Source organism: Stegostoma tigrinum, chromosome 22 (assembly GCF_030684315.1).
Source record: "Stegostoma tigrinum isolate sSteTig4 chromosome 22, sSteTig4.hap1, whole genome shotgun sequence".
In the NCBI taxonomy this organism is placed as follows: domain Eukaryota; kingdom Metazoa; phylum Chordata; class Chondrichthyes; order Orectolobiformes; family Stegostomatidae; genus Stegostoma; species Stegostoma tigrinum.
Window position 1 is genome coordinate 7610683 of NC_081375.1, and position 20492 is coordinate 7631174.

The following is a 20492-nucleotide window of genomic DNA, read 5'->3' on the forward strand; positions in this document are numbered from 1 at the left end:
GCTGCGAGAGAACAGATAAGATGGGTATGATTCCACAAAGTTAGTAACATGATGTTAGCAAGATGAGACTCAAGTGAGGAATACAGTGTTTCAAAAACACTCAAGAAGCTTGACACCATCCAGAACAAAGAATGTTTGATTAGCACCACATTCACAAATTGGGGGGAGAACTTGTACAGTGTGGTGTTCTCATGTATCTGCTGCCCTTGTCCTTTCAAATGGAAACAGACATGGGTTTGGAGGGAGTTGTTTAAGGATCTTTAGTGAACTTCTGTAGTGCAGTTGTAGATACTATACACTGTTGCTACCGAGTGGCAGTGGTGGAGGGAGTTGATGTGAGTTGATGTGGTGTCAATCAAGCAAGCTTCTTTGTTTGATTTTGTGGAGGTGCTAGTGTTGGACTAGGTTGAGGGCTTTGTAAAACCCATTGCACAGGGAACCCACGGCTTCTGTCACAACCCTTCAGATTTTGTACAGAAACTCAGCACCAGTCGAACAAGGAACATTCCTCATCACAATGGGCATTCCAGCTCTCTACACCAGCATCCTCCATGATGATGGTGTAACTGCACCAGCCTCAGCACTCAACACCCACAAGCTGCCAATTTCCAGATGCCATCCTACAACTCATCCGCTTCACCCTTGACCACAACATCTTCACCCTCGACAACCAGCTCTTCCTCCAGGTGCACAGAATAGCCATGGGGAACAAATTTGCACCCTAATATGCCAACAATTTCATGCACAAGTTCAAGCAAGATTTTTTTTGATGCACACAGCCTCTGACCAATGCTATATACCAGATACATTGACGACATTTTCTACCTTTGGACTCATGGCGAGGGATCATTGAAATGACTACATAGTGATATCAACAAGTTTAATCCCACCAGACTTAGCATGCACCATTCTTCAGAATCAGCCTCATTCTTGGACACATGCATCTCCATCAGGAAATGTACACCTCAGTACCTCATTCCACCACAAGCCCAAAGGCAACCTCATGATACTGCACTTCTCTAGCCTCCACCTAAAACATATTAAAACAGCCATTGCCTACGGACAAGCCCTGCACACACACAGACTCTGTTCAGATGTGGAGGAACGAGACAGACACTTATAGGAACAGGATACAAAGCTCAACTCATCAATCACCAATGTGCCACAGCGAAAAACAGTAATGACTTCTTCAGAAGACAGATGTGGAATAGGTCCAATAGGATAACCTTTGTCATCCAGTACTCCCCAAGAGCAGAGAAACTACGTCATGTTCTTCACAGCCTTCAATGCATTACCGATGATAATGAGCATCTCGCCAAGATCTTTCCCACACCTCCACTCCTCACCTTCAAACAACTACCAAACCTTAAGTAGACCACGGTTCACAGAGAACTACACAGCCTTCAGGAGAACATCGACCACATCACACAACCCTGTCATGGCAACCTCTGCAAGACATGTCAGATCATCGAAATGGACACTACCATCACACGTGGGAACACCACCCACCATGTACACAGCAGATACGCATGTAACACTGCCAATGTTGTCTATCTCATTCGCTGCAGGCAAGGATGCCCTGAAGCATGGTATATTGGAGAAACCATACGGACGCTATGACAATGGATGAATGGGCACCATGCAACAATCACCAGACAAGGATGCTCCCTCCCAGCGAGGGAACACTTCTGTGGTCAAGGATAACATCCTCTAAGTCAGACTTTGGAATACACAATAATGCAGAGTTGCTGAGCAGAGGCTGATAGCCAACTTCGGCCCCCATGAGGGCAGCCTCAACCGGGATCTTGGGTTCATGTCGCACTACAGATAAAAGCAGCACACAAATGCATGCATCACACAAGCATGCACACGCATGCACTACACATGTACACACACGCATGCACATGCAAACACACACATCCCATGGGACGAAATAACACTTGCAGATACATTTTATTTTGTTCAAAAAGCACACAATTTATAAACAGTCAGTATATTTGGCGTTTTATAAATCTCTACTTTAGAAATAAAAGCAGTCTGACTCCAAACTAAAACACAAACAGATCCTAAACAAGGCCTGACACCTAACATGATAATAAAATGTGAGGCTGGATGAACACAGCAGGCCAAGCAGCATCTCAGGAGCACAAAAGCTGACGTTTCGGGCCTAGACCCTTCATCAAAGAGGGGGATGGGGGGAGGGAACTGGAATAAATAGGGAGAGAGGGGGAGGCGGACCGAAGATGGAGAGTAAAGAAGATAGGTGGAGAGAGTGTAGGTGGGGAGGTAGGGAGGGGATAGGTCAGTCCAGGGAAGACGGACAGGTCAAGGAGGTGGGATGAGGTTAGTAGGTAGCTGGGGGTGCGGCTTGGGGTGGGAGGAAGGGATGGGTGAGAGGAAGAACCGGTTAGGGAGGTAGAGACAGGTTGGACTGGTTTTGGGATGCAGTGGGTGGGGGGGAAGAGCTGGGCTGGTTGTGTGGTGCAGTGGGGGGAGGGGATGAACTGGGCTGGTTTAGGGATGCAGTAGGGGAAGGGGAGATTTTGAAACTGGTGAAGTCCATATTGATACCATATGGCTGCAGGGTTCTCCCCTTCCCCTACTGCATCCCTAAACCAGCCCAGTTCATCCCCTCCCCCCACTGCACCACACAACCAGCCCATCTCTTCCCCCCCCACCCACTGCATCCCAAAACCAGTCCAACCTGTCTCTGCCTCCCTAACCGGTTCTTCCTCTCACCCATCCCTTCCTCCCACCCCAAGCCGCACCCCCAGCTACCTACTAACCTCATCCCACCTCCTTGACCTGTCCGTCTTCCCTGGGCTGACCTATCCCCTCCCTACCTCCCCACCTACACTCTCTCCACCTATCTTCTTTACTCTCCATCTTCGGTCCGCCTCCCCCTCTCTCCCTATTTATTCCAGTTCCCTCACCCCATCCCCCTCTCTGATGAAGGGTCTAGGCCCGAAACGTCAGCTTTTGTGCTCCTGAGATGCTGCTTGGCCTGCTGTGTTCATCCAGCCTCACATTTTATTATCTTGGAATCTCCAGCATCTGCAGTTCCCATTATCTCTGACACCTAACATGCATTGTCTGACCTAAAATGTCACCTCTTCTTTACAGTGATAAACCCTTTAGTTCTGTCAGGACTGTGACTTGAAAGGGATTCAGTGATTTACATATTAATCAATTAAAACACTCTAACTGATTAAAAATTTAACAACATCTTAGGTTTGTTTAGTACATCCTCATCAATAGTGGGACCCTTTGATCTTCTACTTATAAATTCTGTGTCTGTTACTACCTCTTTCACTAACACCTGAAGAAGGAGTGAGGCTCTGAAAGCTTGTGTCTTCAAATAATCCTGTTGGACTATAACCTGGTGTCATGTCATTTCTGCTTTGTTTTAGATAGCGTCAAGCTTCTTGAATGTTGTTGGAATTGAATCAATCCAGGCAAGTGGGGAGTATTCCATCACAGTCCTGATTTGTGACTTGTAGATGGTGGATAGGCTTTGGGGAGTCAGGACGTGAGTTACTCCCCGCAGTATTCCTAGCCTCTGATCTGGTCTTGTAGTCACAATATTCAAATAGAGGCATAGTCATACTGCACAGAAATAGACCCTTTGGTCCAACTTGTCCATGCACTTCAGACATCCCAATCTGATCTAGTCCTAATTGCCAGCATTTGGCATATCCCTCTAAACATTTCCCATTCATGTACCCGTCCTTTTAAATATTATTGTATCCACATCCATGACTTCCTCTGGCAGCTCATTCCAACACAAAAAAGTTACCCCGCAGGTCCTTTTAAATCTTTCCCCTCTCGCATTAAACCTATACCCTCTAGTTCAGGACTTCCCTACCCTTGGCATACTAAGTATTACGGCCAATGAAGGCAAGCTTGGCAAACACCTTCTTCACCACCCTGTCTACCTGCAGCTCCATTTTTCAGGAACTATGAAGCTGTGCTCTTAGGTCTCTTTGGCAACACTCTCCACGGCCCTACAGTTAACTGTATAAGTCCTGCCCTGCTTTGCCTGATCAAAATGCAGCACCTCACATTTATCTAAATTAAACTCCATCTACCACTCTTTGGCCCTTTGGCCTTTTTGATCAAGGTCCTGTTACACTCTGAGATAATCTTCTTCACTGCTCACTACATCACCTATTTTTGTGTCATCTGTAAACTTACTAATCATGCCTCCTATATTCACATCCAAATAATTTATATAAATGACAAAAAGCAGTGGGCCTAGCTGACCCTTACGGTGCTTCACAGGTCACAAGCCTACAGTGTGAACTGAAACCCGTTATCACCATCTTCTGTTAGAGGAGTAATAGTAAAAGGGATTACTACTTGAATGCTAAAAAGTTGCAGCATGCTGCTATGCAGAGGGACCTGGGTGTCCTTTTCAAAAATCACAGAAGGTTGATTTGCAGGTATAACAAGTAATTAGGAAGGCAAATGGAATTTTGTCCTTCTTTGCCAAAGGGATTGAGTTTAGAAGCAGAGAGGTTATATTGCAGCTGTACAAGGTGCTGGTGAGGCCACACCTGGAGTACTGTGTGCAGTTTTGGTCTCCTTACTCGAGGAAGGATGTACTGGCACTGGGGGGGGTGAAGAGGAGGGTCACTAGGTTGATTCCAGAGTTGAGGGGGTTGGCTTATGAGGAGAGACTGAGTAGACCGGGATTATATTCATTGGAGTTCAGAAGATTGAAGGGGGTTCTTATAGAAACATATAAAATTATGAAGGGAATAGATAAGATCAGAAGTAGAGAGGATGTTCCCACTGGCAGGTGAAGCTAGGACAAGAGGGCATAGCCTCAAGGATAGAGGGAGCAGATTTAGGACTGAATTGAGAAGGAACTTCTTCACTCGGGGGTTTTTAGTCTATGAAATTCCTTGCCCAGTGAAGCAGTTGATGCTACTTCAGTAAACATTTTTAAAGCTAAGGTAGATATTTTTTGAACAATAAAGGAATTAAGGAATACGGTGAGAATGCGGGTAAGTGGATCTGAGTCCACGAAAAGATCAGCCATGATCTTATTGAATGGCAGAGCAGGCTCAAAGGGCCAAACAGCCTACTCCTAGTTCTTACATTCTTAGAGATAATGGGAACTGCAGATGCTGGAGAATCCAAGATAATAAAATGTGAGGCTGGATGAACACAGCAGGCCCAGCAGCATCTCAGGAGCAGGACCCAGGGTCTAGGCCCGAAACGTCAGCTTTTGTGCTCCTGAGATGCTGCTGGGCCTGCTGTGTTCATCCAGTCTTACATTCTTATGTATGTCTCCTACCTTCAATTCAATTTTGTATCTAATTGACTAGCTCCTCCTGGATCCCAGGTGATCTAATCTTAATAACCAGTCTATGATGTCGGACCTTGTCAAATGGCTTACTGAAATCCATATAGCCAATGTCTACAGCTCTGCCTTCATCAATCTTCCTTGTCAACTCTTCAAGAAAACTCAACCACGTTAGTAAGACATCAGTTCCTATACACAAAGTCATGTTAACTATCCCTGATCAGTCCTTACCTTTCTAAATGCATGTAAATCCTGTCCCTCAGAATGTACTCCTTACCCACCATTGACATAAGGCTCACTGGTCTATAGTTCCCTGACTTTTTCTTCCCACCTTTCTTAAATAATGGCACCACATTAACCAGCATCCAATCTTCCAGCACCTCAACTGTGGCTGTCAATAACACAAATATTTCAGCAAGGGGCCTGAGAATCTCTTTCCTAACTTCCCACAAAGTTCTGGTAAACACCTGATCATGTCCTGGGCATTTATCTACTTTTATGCATTTTAAGACCTCCAGCACCTCCTCTTCAGTAATATGAATGCTTTTCAAGATATCATTATTTATTTCACCAGGTTCCCTAGCTTTCATGCTTGTCTTCAGTAAATGCTTACACAAAACATTCATTTACTATCTCACCCACGTCCTATGGTTCCAAACAAAGCTGGCCATGTTGATCTTCAAGGGGTCCTATTCTCTCCCCAGTTACTCTTTTGTCCTTAATGTAATTATAGAGTCTGTTTGGATTTTCCTTAACTTTGTTTATGAAAGCTATCTCATGTCCCCTTTTTTGTCCTCATGATTCCCCTCCTAAGTGTACTTTTGCCTTCCTTATACTCCTCCAGGGATTCACTTGGGAATATGTAAGTTTTCTTGTACATACTTAACAAATTCCTCCCCATCCAAGCCCTTAATACTATGAGAGTCTATGTTTGAAAAGTTAAAATCTCCTACCATTACAACCTTATACCAATGCTTAATATTAAAAGGCAATTAAGAGACAGATAATAGTATAACTAAAAATAAAATGCGCTCATCCTACTCACTATTATAGATTTACAAAAACAAAACAGATTAAGACATAATCGTCCTCTTCTCCTATTGATTTTATGGGAAATGATAACCCCCCATGATGTTTACAGTGAGGGATTCAGTGTTAGTAAAAGTATTGAATGCCATGAGGCAGTGGTTAGATAATCTAATGAAGATGGTCATTGCCTGGCATTTGTTTGGCATGAATGTTAATTGCCACATCAGCCCAAACCTGATATTGTCCGAGTCTTGAACATGGACAGCTTCAGTATTTGAAGATTTGCAAATGGTGCTGAACATTATGTAATCATCAGCAAACATCCCCACTTCTAACCTTATGATAAAGGAAAGGTCATTGCTGAAGCAGCTAAAGATGCTTTGGCCAAGGACACTCTCCTGAGGAACTCCTGCAGAAAAGCTCTACTGTTTAAAATACTGACCTCCAACAACCACAGACATCTTGCTATTGCCAGGTATGACTCCATCTAGCGGAGAGTTTGCCACCTGATACTCACTGATTCCGGTTTTGCTCGAGCTCTGTGGTGATTCGAATGAGAGCCAGGTGATTCTCAGCGAGTGTGAGATTCCTGATGAAAGCAGTTAACCTGGACCAATCAGGGAGCCCTGGCTAACAGATTTAAACAGAAGTCTCAGACAATCTCCTTATTCCAGGAACTGGCTGGGAGCAAGCCAGTCAGTGTCCATGGACAGTGCACCTATAAATAAAGGGTGACTTGGTAATGAGATAACAGCCTCCATGGAGCAATGTCAGTGATGGCAAGAGAAGACAGTATGGTCCTGAAGAAAGTTAGCTCTCAATGGTCACCTCTGAGTTGGGGTAAGTAACATAAAACATAGGAGCTGGAGAAGGCTATTCGGCCCTTCCGTTCCGCTTCGCCATTCTTCACGATCATGGTTGATTGTCCAACTCAATAGCCTAATCCTGCTTTCTCCCGATAACCATTCATCCCAAGTGCTATATCTAGTCACCTCTTGAGTACATTTAATGTTTTGGCATCAACCACATACTGTGGTAATGACTTCCACAGGCTCACCACTCTCTGGGTGAAGAAATGTCTCCTCATCTCCGTCCTAAGTGGTCTACCCTGAATCCTCATACTGTGACTCCTGGTTCTGGACACACCCACCATCAGGAACATTCTCCCTGCATCTACCCTGTCTAGTCCTGTTAAAATTTTATAAATTTCTATGCGTTCCCCCCTCTTTCATCTGAACGCCAGTGAAAATAACCCTAATCTAGTCAATCTGTCCTCTTACGTCAGACCCGTCATCCACGGAATCAGCCTGGTAAACCTTCGCTGCACTCCCTCGAGAACAAAAGCATCCTTCCTCAGAAAAGGGGACCAAAACTGCACACAATATTCTAGTTATGGTCTCATCAACTGTACAACTGCAACAATACATCCCTGCTCCTGTACTTGAAACCTCTTGCAATGAAGGCCAACATACCATTTGCCTTCTTTACCAAAACCTGCTGCACCTGCATGCTGACCTTCAGCAACTGGTGCACAAGGATACCCAGGTCCCACTGCACACTCCCTCTCCTGATTTACAGCCATTCAGGTAGTAATATGCCTTCTGACTTTTTTTTCTTCCGGAATGAATAACCTCACCAAGGTTTTGGAGTAGATCTGTAGCTCGGGTTGTGGGTGTTGAGGTTTGTCGGCTCGCCGAACTGGATTGTTGTTTCGCAGATGTTTCGTTACTGTGCTGGGTAACATCCTCAGTGCAGCCTCCGATGAAGCATCAGTGTGTTTTCCCGCCTGGTTTTTAAACTCTGGGGTCCAGTGAGATGGATTGCCTCACTTCCGGTTTTCCTTCGTAATGGAATGTATGCGGGATCAAGTTCAATGTGTTTATTAATAGCATGCTTCATGGAGTGCCAGGCTTCTAGGAATTCTTGTGCCTGTCTCTGCCTAGCTTGTCTCAGTCGAAATAGTGGTTCTCCTTGTCCATGTGGATTGAAATGAGTGAGTATGGGTCCTGTCTTTTTGTAGCCAGTTGGTGTTCATGTTCTCTTGTTGTTAGTTTCCTTCCTGTTTGTCCGATGTAGTGTTTCTCAGTTTCTGCAGGGGATCTTGTAGATGGCATTGGTCCTGTCCATGGTGGGGAGTGGGTCTTTGGTTCAGGCGAGCAGTTGTCGTAAGGCTGGCGTCGGCTTGTGTACCACTCTGATGCCCAGCAGTCATAGGACTCTTGTGGTGTGTTCTGATGTGTTCCTGATGTAGGGTAGTGTGATAAGTGTGTCTGGGCACGTAGAATCTTCCTGATGTTGTTCACGTAGGCATCTTCTGACCCAGTGTTTTGGATATCCATTATCCCCGAAAACCTGGAAGAGAGGTGTTCTTCTTCCTCTTGGCGTAGTTCCGTGTCGCTGCAGCATGTTGTTGCCTTTTTAAACAGTGTTTACATGCAGCTTCATTTGTGCATGCTGGGATGGTTACTGTTGAAGTTCAGTACCTGGTCTGTGGTGGGGCTTTTCTGTACTTTTGTTCACAGATCCCCATTTGTCTTGCGCTCTACCGTGACGTCCAGGAATGGGAGCTGTTTGTTCTTTTCCTCTCCGGTGAATTTTATTCCGGTGATGGTGTTGTTTATAAGTTTGTGTGTCTCTTCTAATTTGGTCCATTTGATGATGACGAAAGCGACGTCCACGTAACACTTCCATTGTTTTGGTTAGATTTGCAGAAGGGCCATCCTTTCTAGTCTTTGCGTCACTGTTTCTGCTATGAGTTTAGAGATAAGTGATCCCATTGATTTGCTCAGATGTTTGACTGTTGGAAGTGAAGTGGGTGGTGAGGCATAAGTCCAATAGTTTGAGCATGTTGTCCTTGGAGACGGTTTTGCTGGGGTCTTGTTCTTGTCCCAGTAGTGTTGTCATTGTTTCCCTTGCTAGTGGTATGTCTATTGATGTAAATAGAGCAGTGGCATCAAACGATATCATGGTCTCTTCATAGTTTATCCTTATGTATCTGATGGAGTTGAGGAATTCTTGGGCTGAGTGGATAGAATGGGGTGACTTGTTGACGAGGTGCCAGAGTCTCCTTTGTAGTTCTCAGCCCAAGAATTCCTCAACTGTGGATGCTGTAAATCAGGAACAAAAACAAAGTTGTTGGAAAAGCTCAGCAGGTCTGGCAGGGCATCTGTGAAGGAGAAAACAGAGTTAACGTTTCGGGCTCGGTGACCCTTCCTCAGAACTTCTCCTCCACAGATGCTGTCAGACCTGCTGAGCTTTTCCAGCAACTTTGTTTTTGTTCCTCTTTGTAAGTATATCCAACCAGTCCCACTTCGTTTACATTTTCTCTCCACCCTGTAAATATTTGAATTGGATAAGGTGCATGTTTCCATTACACTTTCAGGCAGTGCATTTATTTCATCACAGTAACTTGCTGTGAGAAAAAGAAATCTTTACGTGACCTTCTGGTTCTTTTAACTATGAACTCAAACCTGCATGCTCTGTCACAGGGATCAATTTCTCCTTATCAAAACTAGATATAGTCTTGAACACCACTAACAAATTTCCTCTTAATCCTCTCTGCTACCATCGTTTCGAAAGTCTCCACATAACCGAAGATTGTCATCTCGTCTATCATCTGAATGAATCTCTAAGGGCTTGACATCCTTATAAATTGCATGTCTAAACTGAGGCAATGTCCCTTGCACCATTGCTACACTTGTAGTACTGCCCTTGTGACACTATTACTCTGTAGTCTCACCCCTCGCCCCATTATTAACATGTCATGCTGGCCATTTCTCCAATATTACTCTAAACTATTAAGTTTTGCATTATTGGCCTGCAATACAGTATAACATGTTGTACCAATATTGATTAAATTAGTGTTAATTGGGGAATAAGAACACAATAGTTCAACAAATAGAAATTCTGATTGAATCTGCTGACAATACCTGTTGTGTGTAAGTTTTATCAAATACCTCTTTTTCATTCTTAATCACTTGCTTTAGATAGAAGATAGTCTCAAAAATTACACTTCCATCACCAGTGAGTATCATTTAATAGTGGTTGTTGTGATTGAGACTTCCTAGTGTTTACGGGTAGATGTAGAAATCTGGCCCTTTCCAAAAACAATTTTGTAGACTTCTCTAGCAAACTGGATCCAGTAAGAAAATTGAACCCACAAACTGAATTCAAGACTCTGTATTTGAAACTTTTTTTTTTCAAATTGTAGAGGATGGTTAGCAACTGAGACATATTAAATGCCTTATGCCCAAAGATCAGGGACTCTGCTAAGGCATGCAAGTGCAGTGCAACACACATCTCATTCTCCACTGTGCTAAGCTCCCATCCCTCTCCAAATAACCAAGGATAAGGGATATGGCTGGGATGGGTTCTCTGTATTCGAAAGGATACACCTGCAACTACATTCTGTCACTTGAGAACTTTATGCAAGAGGTTCTCAAGAAACGTTCTCCTCATTTCTTCTGCTTCCAGAAGAGTAAGTAGGTTTCTACTGGAAGGAAAGCTTTCACAGAGAGCTTTGGTGACGTTTTCCATTGAAAGTTTGGGATCTTGTTAGAGATCTAATGAGGAAACAAAATGTAACATCTCCAAGTTTGCAGATGTTACCAAGTTGGGTGGGAGGGTGAACTGTGACAAGGATGCAGAGATCCTTCAGCATGATCTGGCCAGGCTGGGTGAATGCGCAAATCAATGGCAGATGTAGTACCATATGGATAAACGCGTGATTATTCATTTTTGAAGCAAAAACAAGAAGGCAGATTATTACCTGAATGGCTGTAAATTGGGAGATGGGAGTGTGCAGTGGGGCCTGGGCTTCCTTGAGCACCAGTTGCTGAACATAAGCATGCAGGTGCAGCAGGCAGTAAGGAAGGTAAATGGAATACTGGCCTTCATTGCGAGAGGTTTTGAGTACAGGAGCAGGGATGTGTCATTGCATTTGAGCAGGGCCTTGATGAGACTACACCTAAAATATTGTGTGCAATTTTGATCTCCTTTTCTGAGAAAGGATGCTCTTGCACTCAAGGGAGTGCAGCGAAGCTTTACCAGGCTGATTCCAGGGATCGCGAATCTGACGTGTAAAGAGAGATTGACTAGGTTGGGATTGTTTTCACTGGAGTTCAGATGAAAGAGGGGGGATCTCATAGCGACTTATAAAATTCTAACAGGAAGTGGCTGATGCCAAAACATTGAACATATTCAAGATGCGACAAGATATAGCACCTGGGACGAATGGGATCAAAGGTTATGGGGAGAAAGCAGGATTAGGCTGTTGAGTTGGACAATCAGCCATGATCGTGAAGAATGGTGGAGCAGGCTTGAAGGGCCAAATGGCCACCTCCTACATTTATCCTCTACATTTCTATGTTTCTATCGCTGCAGGAATTGCTCCAGCTCTCAATTGTCATCTTTTGGTGAGATTGACAGCAGAGGAAAATGATAATCTGCTCAGTGCTTTTTCCCCCTTGACAGGACACATTGCTAGGATCAGAAAATTAACCCATGGGGTCCTCAGAAGAAAAAGGCAGAATACAGTGGGAAGAATTCGAATAAAGCACATTTTTCAGTTCTACCCAAATTCAATCCCAGATCTGGTTGGAATTTCTGATTCCTGATTGACAGCTTACATGAGATTTGAGACTTTCTTCATATATTAAACAAATTGCAAGATCTTTTGGAGATATGGCTTTAAAAACATGTACTATTTGACCTAGATTAATCTTTAACTGTTTTTCTGTGATGCAGCAATGACTTTTGGACTAATTACAATAGGCCTGACTGGAGTCAGTTCTCTCATGGGAAGAAATATAATTCAGGTAAATAAATTTCAAAGGGCAAAGTACTTGGGGACTGACATTGTGAAATGTGAAAGGAAAATGCTGGAAATACTCAAAGAGGAACTGTTGACTATTATGAGCACCTTTTTAGAAATGAACTTCACATTATTTTTATTATGAGCATAAACCGGACATGAGGTAGACGAAACACTGTTGTAGGTCTCTCACCTCCACAGTTGATTTTCAGTCAGCCCCCCTCCTGTCCAACTCCCCCAACCTGCTCCACTGACCCACTATCTTAAAGGGGCAGCATATACCCAACTACATACGCGACACCGCTCCCCTTTTTCTTGCACTTTCCAGGGCAGAACTCTATTTAAAGCCCAGCTGTCACTTCATTGCTAACACAAGGTCAGATTCATGAATCTATTGCCTGTTTTCAGCACTAACTGTCTGATAAACTGTCATTACAACTGCAGCAAAAGAATGAAGCTACACGGGTGAGGAAGAATTTTAGAAATTTCAATTGTCATGTGTCATTTGTGCCCCTAACCCCGTTTTTCCCATTTGTCATGTTATTTTCTATAGTGTACTTTTCTGTAACGCAAAGTTGCACAGGAAAGCAACTATCACGTTATAGGGAACACCCCTATATTCAATACTCCTTCTCATTCTCTAAAGGGCCAACATTTATTTTAGCCACTCTTTTTTGTTTTCTATATTTGTAGACATGTTTGCAATCTGTTTTTCATATTCTGAGCTAGTTTACTCTCATAATCTATCTTATCCTTCTTTATAGTTTTCACTTGGCTTTCTGTGACATTTAAAGATTTCCCAATTCCCTCGTTTTCCACTAATCTTTGCCACTTTGTATGCATTAGCTTTCAATTTGATATCATCTTTTATTTCCTTAGATATCCACAGTTGATTTTCCCTTTTCCTAGACTCCTTCCTTCTCACTGGTATATACCTTAGCCTGGCACTGTGAAAAATCACTTTGAAAGTCCTCCACTGTTCTTCAATTGTCCCACCAGAAAGTCTTTATTCCCAGTCTATCATAGCCAACTCTTCCCTTATCCCATTGTAGTCTCCTTTGTTGAAGCACAAGACACTGGCATAGGATTTTACCTTCTCACCCTCCATCTGTATTTTAAATTCAACCATACTATGATAGCTCCTTCATAAGGATCCCTAACTATGAGATCATTAATTATTCCTGTCTCATTACACAGGACCAGACGTAGGATAGCTTGCTCCCTCATAGGTTCCATTATATACTATTTGAGGAAACTATCATGGATACATTCTATGAATTCCTCCTCAAGGCTGCTTTGAATGACTTGGTTTAACAAAATCAATATGTTGATTATAAACCCCTATAATAATTGCTGTACCATTCCTGTATGTATCAGTTTTTTCTTTGTTTATTGCCCCACCCTGATGTTGTTATTTGGTGGCTTATAGACCATGCCTATCAGTGACATTTTCTCTTACTATTTCCAATTCCACCCACATTGATTCAACCCTTTTCTCCATAGAACTTTTATCATGTCTCACTACCACCCAGATATCATCCTTAAATATCAGAACTACACCATCTGCCCTTCCTTCCTTTCTGCCCTTCCAAATAGCCCAATATCCCCTGATATTTAAATCCCAATTGTGACCTCCCTGCAACCATATCTCTGTAATGGCCTCTAAATCATACATATTTGCGATGATTTATGCCATCAACTCATTTATACTGTTTCAAATGCTGCGAGCATTCAGGTAAAGTTTCCTTATACCCAGCCTAAAGAAAACCTTCTTTCGAATCCTCACAACTCCACCAGAAGAGCCTTTGTTTTCAAACATTCTCACTTTTTCTGTCACTACCTGTTTCTACTCATCTCAAAGCTTAACTGCTCAGCTGTTTCTTGTTTTTTATTTACCGTCTTGATTCGCTTTTTCTTCACGCCCTCACCCACTCTGGCTAACTCAGATCCTCTCCTTAGGTTTGCTCCCCTGCCAAACCAGTTTAAAGTCAGCCCACTATGGCAAATATTTCGTTGAGTCTGTCTATTGTTGCTTCTGCTGATACCGACTCCTTGACCACCACTTTGGGCCACTTGGAGTGAGCATCCACAACTACCTAGTGACACCTGTCCCTCAGTTGGTCCCATGCAATCAACATGAACCCTCTGCTGTGGTTATTGAGGCCACTCCCATGGTGAAGGGGTGACAGCAGTGCACCTTCCTTACTAATGTGCAGGATTCACGTGATCTCACCTTATCCTTACTCTCTCAGTCCAACTTCGGACTACAAATTTAATTTGTTTACAACTCTACAAATGTTAACAATGATTTAATTTAACACAAATAGTTCTGAAAGTAAGTGTGCTTTTTATTTGATATTCTGCTTAGGCAACACTAACTTTTGAAGGAATAATCCTAGGACCCATACTTGGTGTATTTACTTTAGGAGCATTGTTTCCAAAGAGCAATAGCAAGGTAAGGTCATAAACTGATTATACAGCAACAGTAAAGACTAATTTTAATACTTAGTTACAGTATTTGTGCAAATAAACTCCACTGGTGCAAGTATGGTGGAACACAATCCTGGCCTATCTAGTGACTTTGTTCCAAAAACTTAGGCGTGGGGTTAATGATAACGTTCAATTTGCATGAATGAACCAGAATGTTTTTTCTAAGGAAGAACAGTTCACCCAAGATAACTCCAGAAAGCCCTGTTGCATTTACAAAAAGGGAACTGGGTAAATTGTTTAAGAGGACAATGTGAGACATTTAGATTTCTGAAGAAGGGTCCCAACCTGAAACCTCAACTCTCCTGTTCCTCTGATGTTGCCTGGCCTGTTGTGTTCCTCCAGCTCCACACTGTATTATCTCTGACTCCAGCATCTGCAGTTCTTACTGTCTCTGAGTGAGTCACATATTGTGTGCTAGGCTATTTTTTACTTAGAAGGGTCTTCGAGGAATAACACTTCCTCTCTTAACCTCAGCAAATAATGATGCATTAGATTTCGCTTCACCAAGGAGACGCTCACCAAAAAGTCCCACCAGTAGCAGCGTAAACTGCAGTCTCAGAATGATAACATATTAATACTGAGCTTATAATATGCCGGGTTCACTGAGCTGGGCCAGATGATATTTGCATCTTGTTCCAGTTTGTTATCCAGATACTTAAGTGGGATCTCAGACTTTGCCTGTAAAGACACGAGAATACATTTCATTCTCTTTTACCAGAGAGAAGTAGGTGTCCACCTAGTGCAGGGTACCTTTGTTTTATTCACTTGTTAGGATGTGGTCCTCACTGTCGAGCCCAGTATTTACTTCCCTTGATAAGGCGGTGACAACCTGCCTTTTTGAACCACTGCAGTACATGCATTCCAGGTGGGTCCACAATGCCCTTACAGAGGGGATTCCAGGATTTTGACCCAACCATTATTTGCACAAGCATCGTTTTCAAGCATCACATGCAAGTTCTAAGATATCTCCTAAAGTACTTGTAGTCTCAGGATCAGAACTGGCCGCTGAAAGTGTGAGAGTGTGTGACACTGGTTCTTCCTCAATATGATCATCCTGCTCTCCTTTCATTAACTGACTGGGGTGTAGTTCTTTCGTACCAGAAAGAAAAAAGGAACAAGGCAGCCGGATAAATTGTCCAAGAGGAGAACTCCGAGGCAATGAAAAATGTCCAAGAAAATCAGTCTGACTGGGTTACTTCCAACGACCTGACAGGTTGATAGAAATTGTTGAATACTGAATGTGATATGTACATACTGCGAGAGACTACTGGACTGATGATAGACATGACATCTGAAAGTGCATTTCCTAAGCTTGACCACTCATGTAGAAGTCATTAGCATTCTTGAGGTAGTGCATCCTACTTCTTAGGGATCCACCTGACATTGACACCACAGCCGTCTACTCCTGAAAGTTCCGCTGTGTGGGTGTTGGAGAGGAGCGGGGAATGGTAAAGCAAGAAGTGCGTGTATATATCAGACGAGAATTATAAATGATAAGAGGTTGTGGAATGATTGTATTTTGGTTTGTCAGAAAGATGACAATAAACATGTGCATTGGCTTCTCCAAGAGCTTCAGCGCTGTTGCTGGCCATGATTCAATCCTTGTCATTTCAGTAACGGCAGGCACCGTTTTCTCCATGAGTCCTTCCAGTTATGCACCACTTTGTCCTGCTAGAGAGAGAAAAGTGCATCAGTGAAGCAACTGGGTGATACAGCTGTCAAACTGCATAACTTGCAGTAAACGCAAACAAAGATGTGGGTGTGATGCAGGCAGTGAGGCAAAACTCACGAGTGAGGCATGGTATATGGATTTAGGTGTAAATCACGGTTGATAGAAATTGTTGGTAGGTGAATGGGACTGTGTTGCTTTGAGTACTGAGACAGGCTACTGGAGCAATGGTGGACATGGCATATGAAACTGTATTTCTTGAGCTTGACCACTCATTGATGTTCTTGTGAAACTACACCCCAGTCCCAGGGGCTGCACTCAGTATTGACAACCACAGCTATCTCCTCCCACTGCCTTCTCAGAGTCCTGCTGGCATTTTAGCCCTCTACCAGCAGACAACATCTCTCCTCTCAAGATAATAAAATGTGAGGCTGGATGAATACAGCAGGCCCAGCAGCATCCCAGGAGCACAAAAGCTGACGTTTCGGGCCTAGACCCTTCATCAGAGAGGGGGATGGGGTGAGGGTTCTGGAATAAATAGGGAGAGAGTGGGAGGCGGACCGAAGATGGAGAGAAAAGAAGATAGGTGGAGAGGAGAGTATAGGTGGGGAGGTAGGGAGGGGATAGGTCACTCCAGGGAAGACGGACAGGTCAAGGAGGTGGGATGAGGATAGTAGGTAGATGGGGGTGCGGCTTGGGGTGGGAGGAAGGGATGGGTGAGAGGAAGAATAGGTTAGGGAGGGAGAGACAGGTTGGACTGGTTTTGGGATGCAGTGGGTGGAGGAGAAGAGCTGGGCTGGTTGTGTGGTGCAGTGGGGGGAGGGGACGAACTGGGCTGGTTTTGGGATGTGGTGGGGGAAGGGGAGATTTTGAAGCTGGTGAAGTCCACATTGATACCATTGGGCTGCAGGGTTCCCAAGCGGAATATGAGTTGCTCCTTGACCTGTCCGTCTTCCCTGGAAAACCAGCCCAGTTCGTCCCCTCCCACCACTGCACCACACAACCAGCCCAGCTCTTCCCCTCCACCCACTGCATCCCAAAACCAGTCCAACCTGTCTCTGCCTCCCTAACCTGTTCTTCCTCTCACCCATCCCTTCCTCCCACCCCAAGCCGCACCTCCATCTCCTACCTACTAACCTCATCCCACCTCCTTGACCTGTCCGTCTTCCCTGGACTGACCTATCCCCTCCCTACCTCCCCACCTATACTCTCCTCTCCACCGATCTTCTTTTCTCTCCATCTTTGGTCCGCCTCCCCCTCTCTCCCTATTTATTCCAGAACCCTCACCCCATCCCCCTCTCTGATGAAGGGTCTAGGCCCAAAATGTCAGCTTTTGTGCTCCTGAGATGCTTCTGGGCCTGCTGTGTTCATCCAGCCTCACATTTTATTATCTTGGATTCTCCAGCATCTGCAGTTCCCATTATCACTGACACAATCTCTCTTCTCAATCCTGTTTCCAGTACAATGTTGGAATGTCATGTAGCTCATTGATTCAGTTTTATGCCATACAACAGTTTTTTTTAGTCCTCGTTCTCTTCCACAACCATTTCCAGTCCATGTGCCTGCCAGAATGCCATCCTTTTAAGAGACATATTGACTTAAAGTGTGACAAACCTTTCTTGATTTTGCATCTGTTGGTGCGGGTTACATTCACTCAACAGAGTGGTTAGCCCTGCAAAAATAATTCAAATGAACTAACCCGGCAGCATGAGATTTGCTTGCATTGGAAGCAAAGCACATTGAATGATTGTGCATCAATTAACAATGTCTGCTTTCCAACCTGATTGCAATTTTGTTGTCTGCAAAATTCAAGTACCATAAGCTACCCAGTGGATCTTGAGTACATACACTATATAGATTACAGGAGAATTTATCCTGAATTGTTGCAACTCAATGTTTGGGAAGTGCGGTAAAAAGATTTGTATTTATAATGCACTCTTTATGAAATGCAGAAAACACAATTTGCACTTTCTGCACAGCAAACTCCCACAAACAGCAATGTGATAACGAGCAGATAATCTGATTTTGTGATGTTGATCACACCGAGGAAAAGAAAATAAGAAGCAGGAGTAGTGCGTTCGGCTCTTCAGTACCATAAAGATAAAACCATCACAGCCCTAGCAGGCCTTACAGCTGCGCTTTCATTAGAGTGATGACTCATGGTGATTTAAGCGAAGGGTCACTATGCCTCATGCAAGTGGAGACATTGAGAAGTAAACCCCTACATGGGATGTGCAGCTGGAGCGGGAATGGAATCTACACTGTTGTTGGCATGACTCTGCATTATAAACCAACCATATATCCATCTGAGCTAACCGAGACCAGTCAATGAAATAACTCCCCTACTGTTCTAATAGTGCAGGGAATTTTATATCTACCCGAGAGAGCAGACTAGTACCATGTTTACCCTGTCATTTGAAATTCACACCTTTAGCCCCGCACCAGATGTCAGCATTGAGTTTTCAGTTCAACCCATGCAGGACTAGAACCCAGAACCAGTGACCCAAAAGTGTAAGTGTTACGAAGTCAGCCATGGTTGACGCAAATCATAAAGTCCAAGTGATGGTGATCAGTTTTATCTGTAATCTAGTCGTTCAAACTCTAGACCAGAACAGCGAAGCAGCAGGATGTCATTGATACCTCAGACTTAAATACATAATATGCATCCTAAAGACTTTGTTAGGTTGATACACTTGGCTGGACACCTCACATCATGCCTCAGATTAAGCTTTACAGAAGAAAAAGAAGAGTCTTTACCAGTTAAGTTTATTAGATGGAACTTTCCAGGAGGTCTAATGTACTGCTTGTGACAGGATTCAAATGTTTTGTAGGTTACAGTCAGAAACACTCTTACAATGGCTGAATATTGTACTGTAGATATAACTAGAATCACAGGATTCCTACAGGGCAGGAAAAGGCCATTTGGCCCATCAAGTCTGTACAAACCCTCAAAAGACCATCCCATGCAGACCTAGCCTCAATCCGATCCCTGTAATGCCACATTTACCATGACTAATCCACCTAGCCTGAAAATCCTAAACATTGCAGAGCAATTTAGCATGGCTAATCTTCCTAACCTACACATCTTTGGACTGTGGGACTGGTGCACCAGGAAGAGACCCACGCAGACATAGGGAGAACATGCAAATTCCACACAGTTGCCCAAGGTTACAATCAAACTTGGGTCCCTGGCACTGTGAGGCAGCAGTGCTAACCACTGAGCCACCGTGCTAACCTCTTTTTATTTTACAATTTACCTGTGCTTCTTTTTCATGCAGCAGCCTCTACGTTAAGGCCGTTTTCTCTGTTTCACCTCCCCTAGGGGGCATGTGTTGGTTGGTTTGTTGGAGTAGCCTTGTCCACATGGATAGGGATTGGTGGCTTCATCTATCCACCTTCCAGCGAGTTTAAAGAATTACTCGAGACATCAACAGCAGGCTGTTTGGAGATTAATGCTACCGTCCCTACCGCTGTGAATGTGACATCCCTGCTGACCACCATAACGTCTACCAAACAAGAAAAAAGGTGACCATGACAATATAGAATTGATCAGAAACATGCATTGTACCATAATGTTTGTAACTTCTTCAATTTTACAATATCCTTTGAGTCTCAGAATAAATCAACCCATAGACAATTAAACAGATTCTGTGGGTTTGAAAATAGGAAACCTGTTTTCTAAATAAAACTATGCCAACATAAATTAGCCTTTCAATAGTAAACCAGAAAATTCTGAAAGGAATCAGCTGGATGGAACATTATTGGAGAAAGGAAGCGTGATGACCATTCATAACATGTAAGTTCTGAGGAAGGATCACTGGACCTGTACTGTTAGCTCTGTTTTCTCCTCCACAGATGCTGCCAGACCTGCTGAGCTTTTCCAGCAATTTCTGTTTTTGTTCCTGATTCACAGCATCCCCAGTTCTTTCATTTTTTATAACATGTTATTGTTGTTAGGGAGTTTGGATTGTAAAGTGAAGGAAAAATGGAATTTAGTTTTCAGGCCTGTTAATTTTGTTTTAAGGTCTCTTATTTTGTTTTAAATAAGGTCAATAAGTCATTTTGAACAGGGAGTTCAAAGCAGCATTTATAAGAAATCGTAAAATTTAAGCTAAATAAGCTTAAGTAAGCCCCCTAAGATGACAATTGCTAAGTGCTGGCTGACATGGATTTTACAACCT

At 43.5% G+C, this 20492-nt stretch overlaps 1 protein-coding gene across 4 annotated transcripts in view; it reads left to right on the top strand.

Moving 5' to 3' along the window:
* LOC125463861 (sodium-coupled monocarboxylate transporter 1-like) overlaps positions 1 to 20492 on the top strand; it is an 80284-nt gene that overhangs the window by 43156 nt on the left and 16636 nt on the right. For all 4 annotated transcript variants that reach the window (XM_059653609.1, XM_059653612.1, XM_059653610.1 and 1 more), the window contains 3 exons: positions 12086 to 12156; positions 14521 to 14607; positions 19634 to 19836. In XM_059653609.1, coding sequence (XP_059509592.1) covers positions 12086 to 12156; positions 14521 to 14607; positions 19634 to 19836 — 361 coding nt within the window. The remainder of the gene's footprint in view (positions 1 to 12085; positions 12157 to 14520; positions 14608 to 19633; positions 19837 to 20492) is intronic.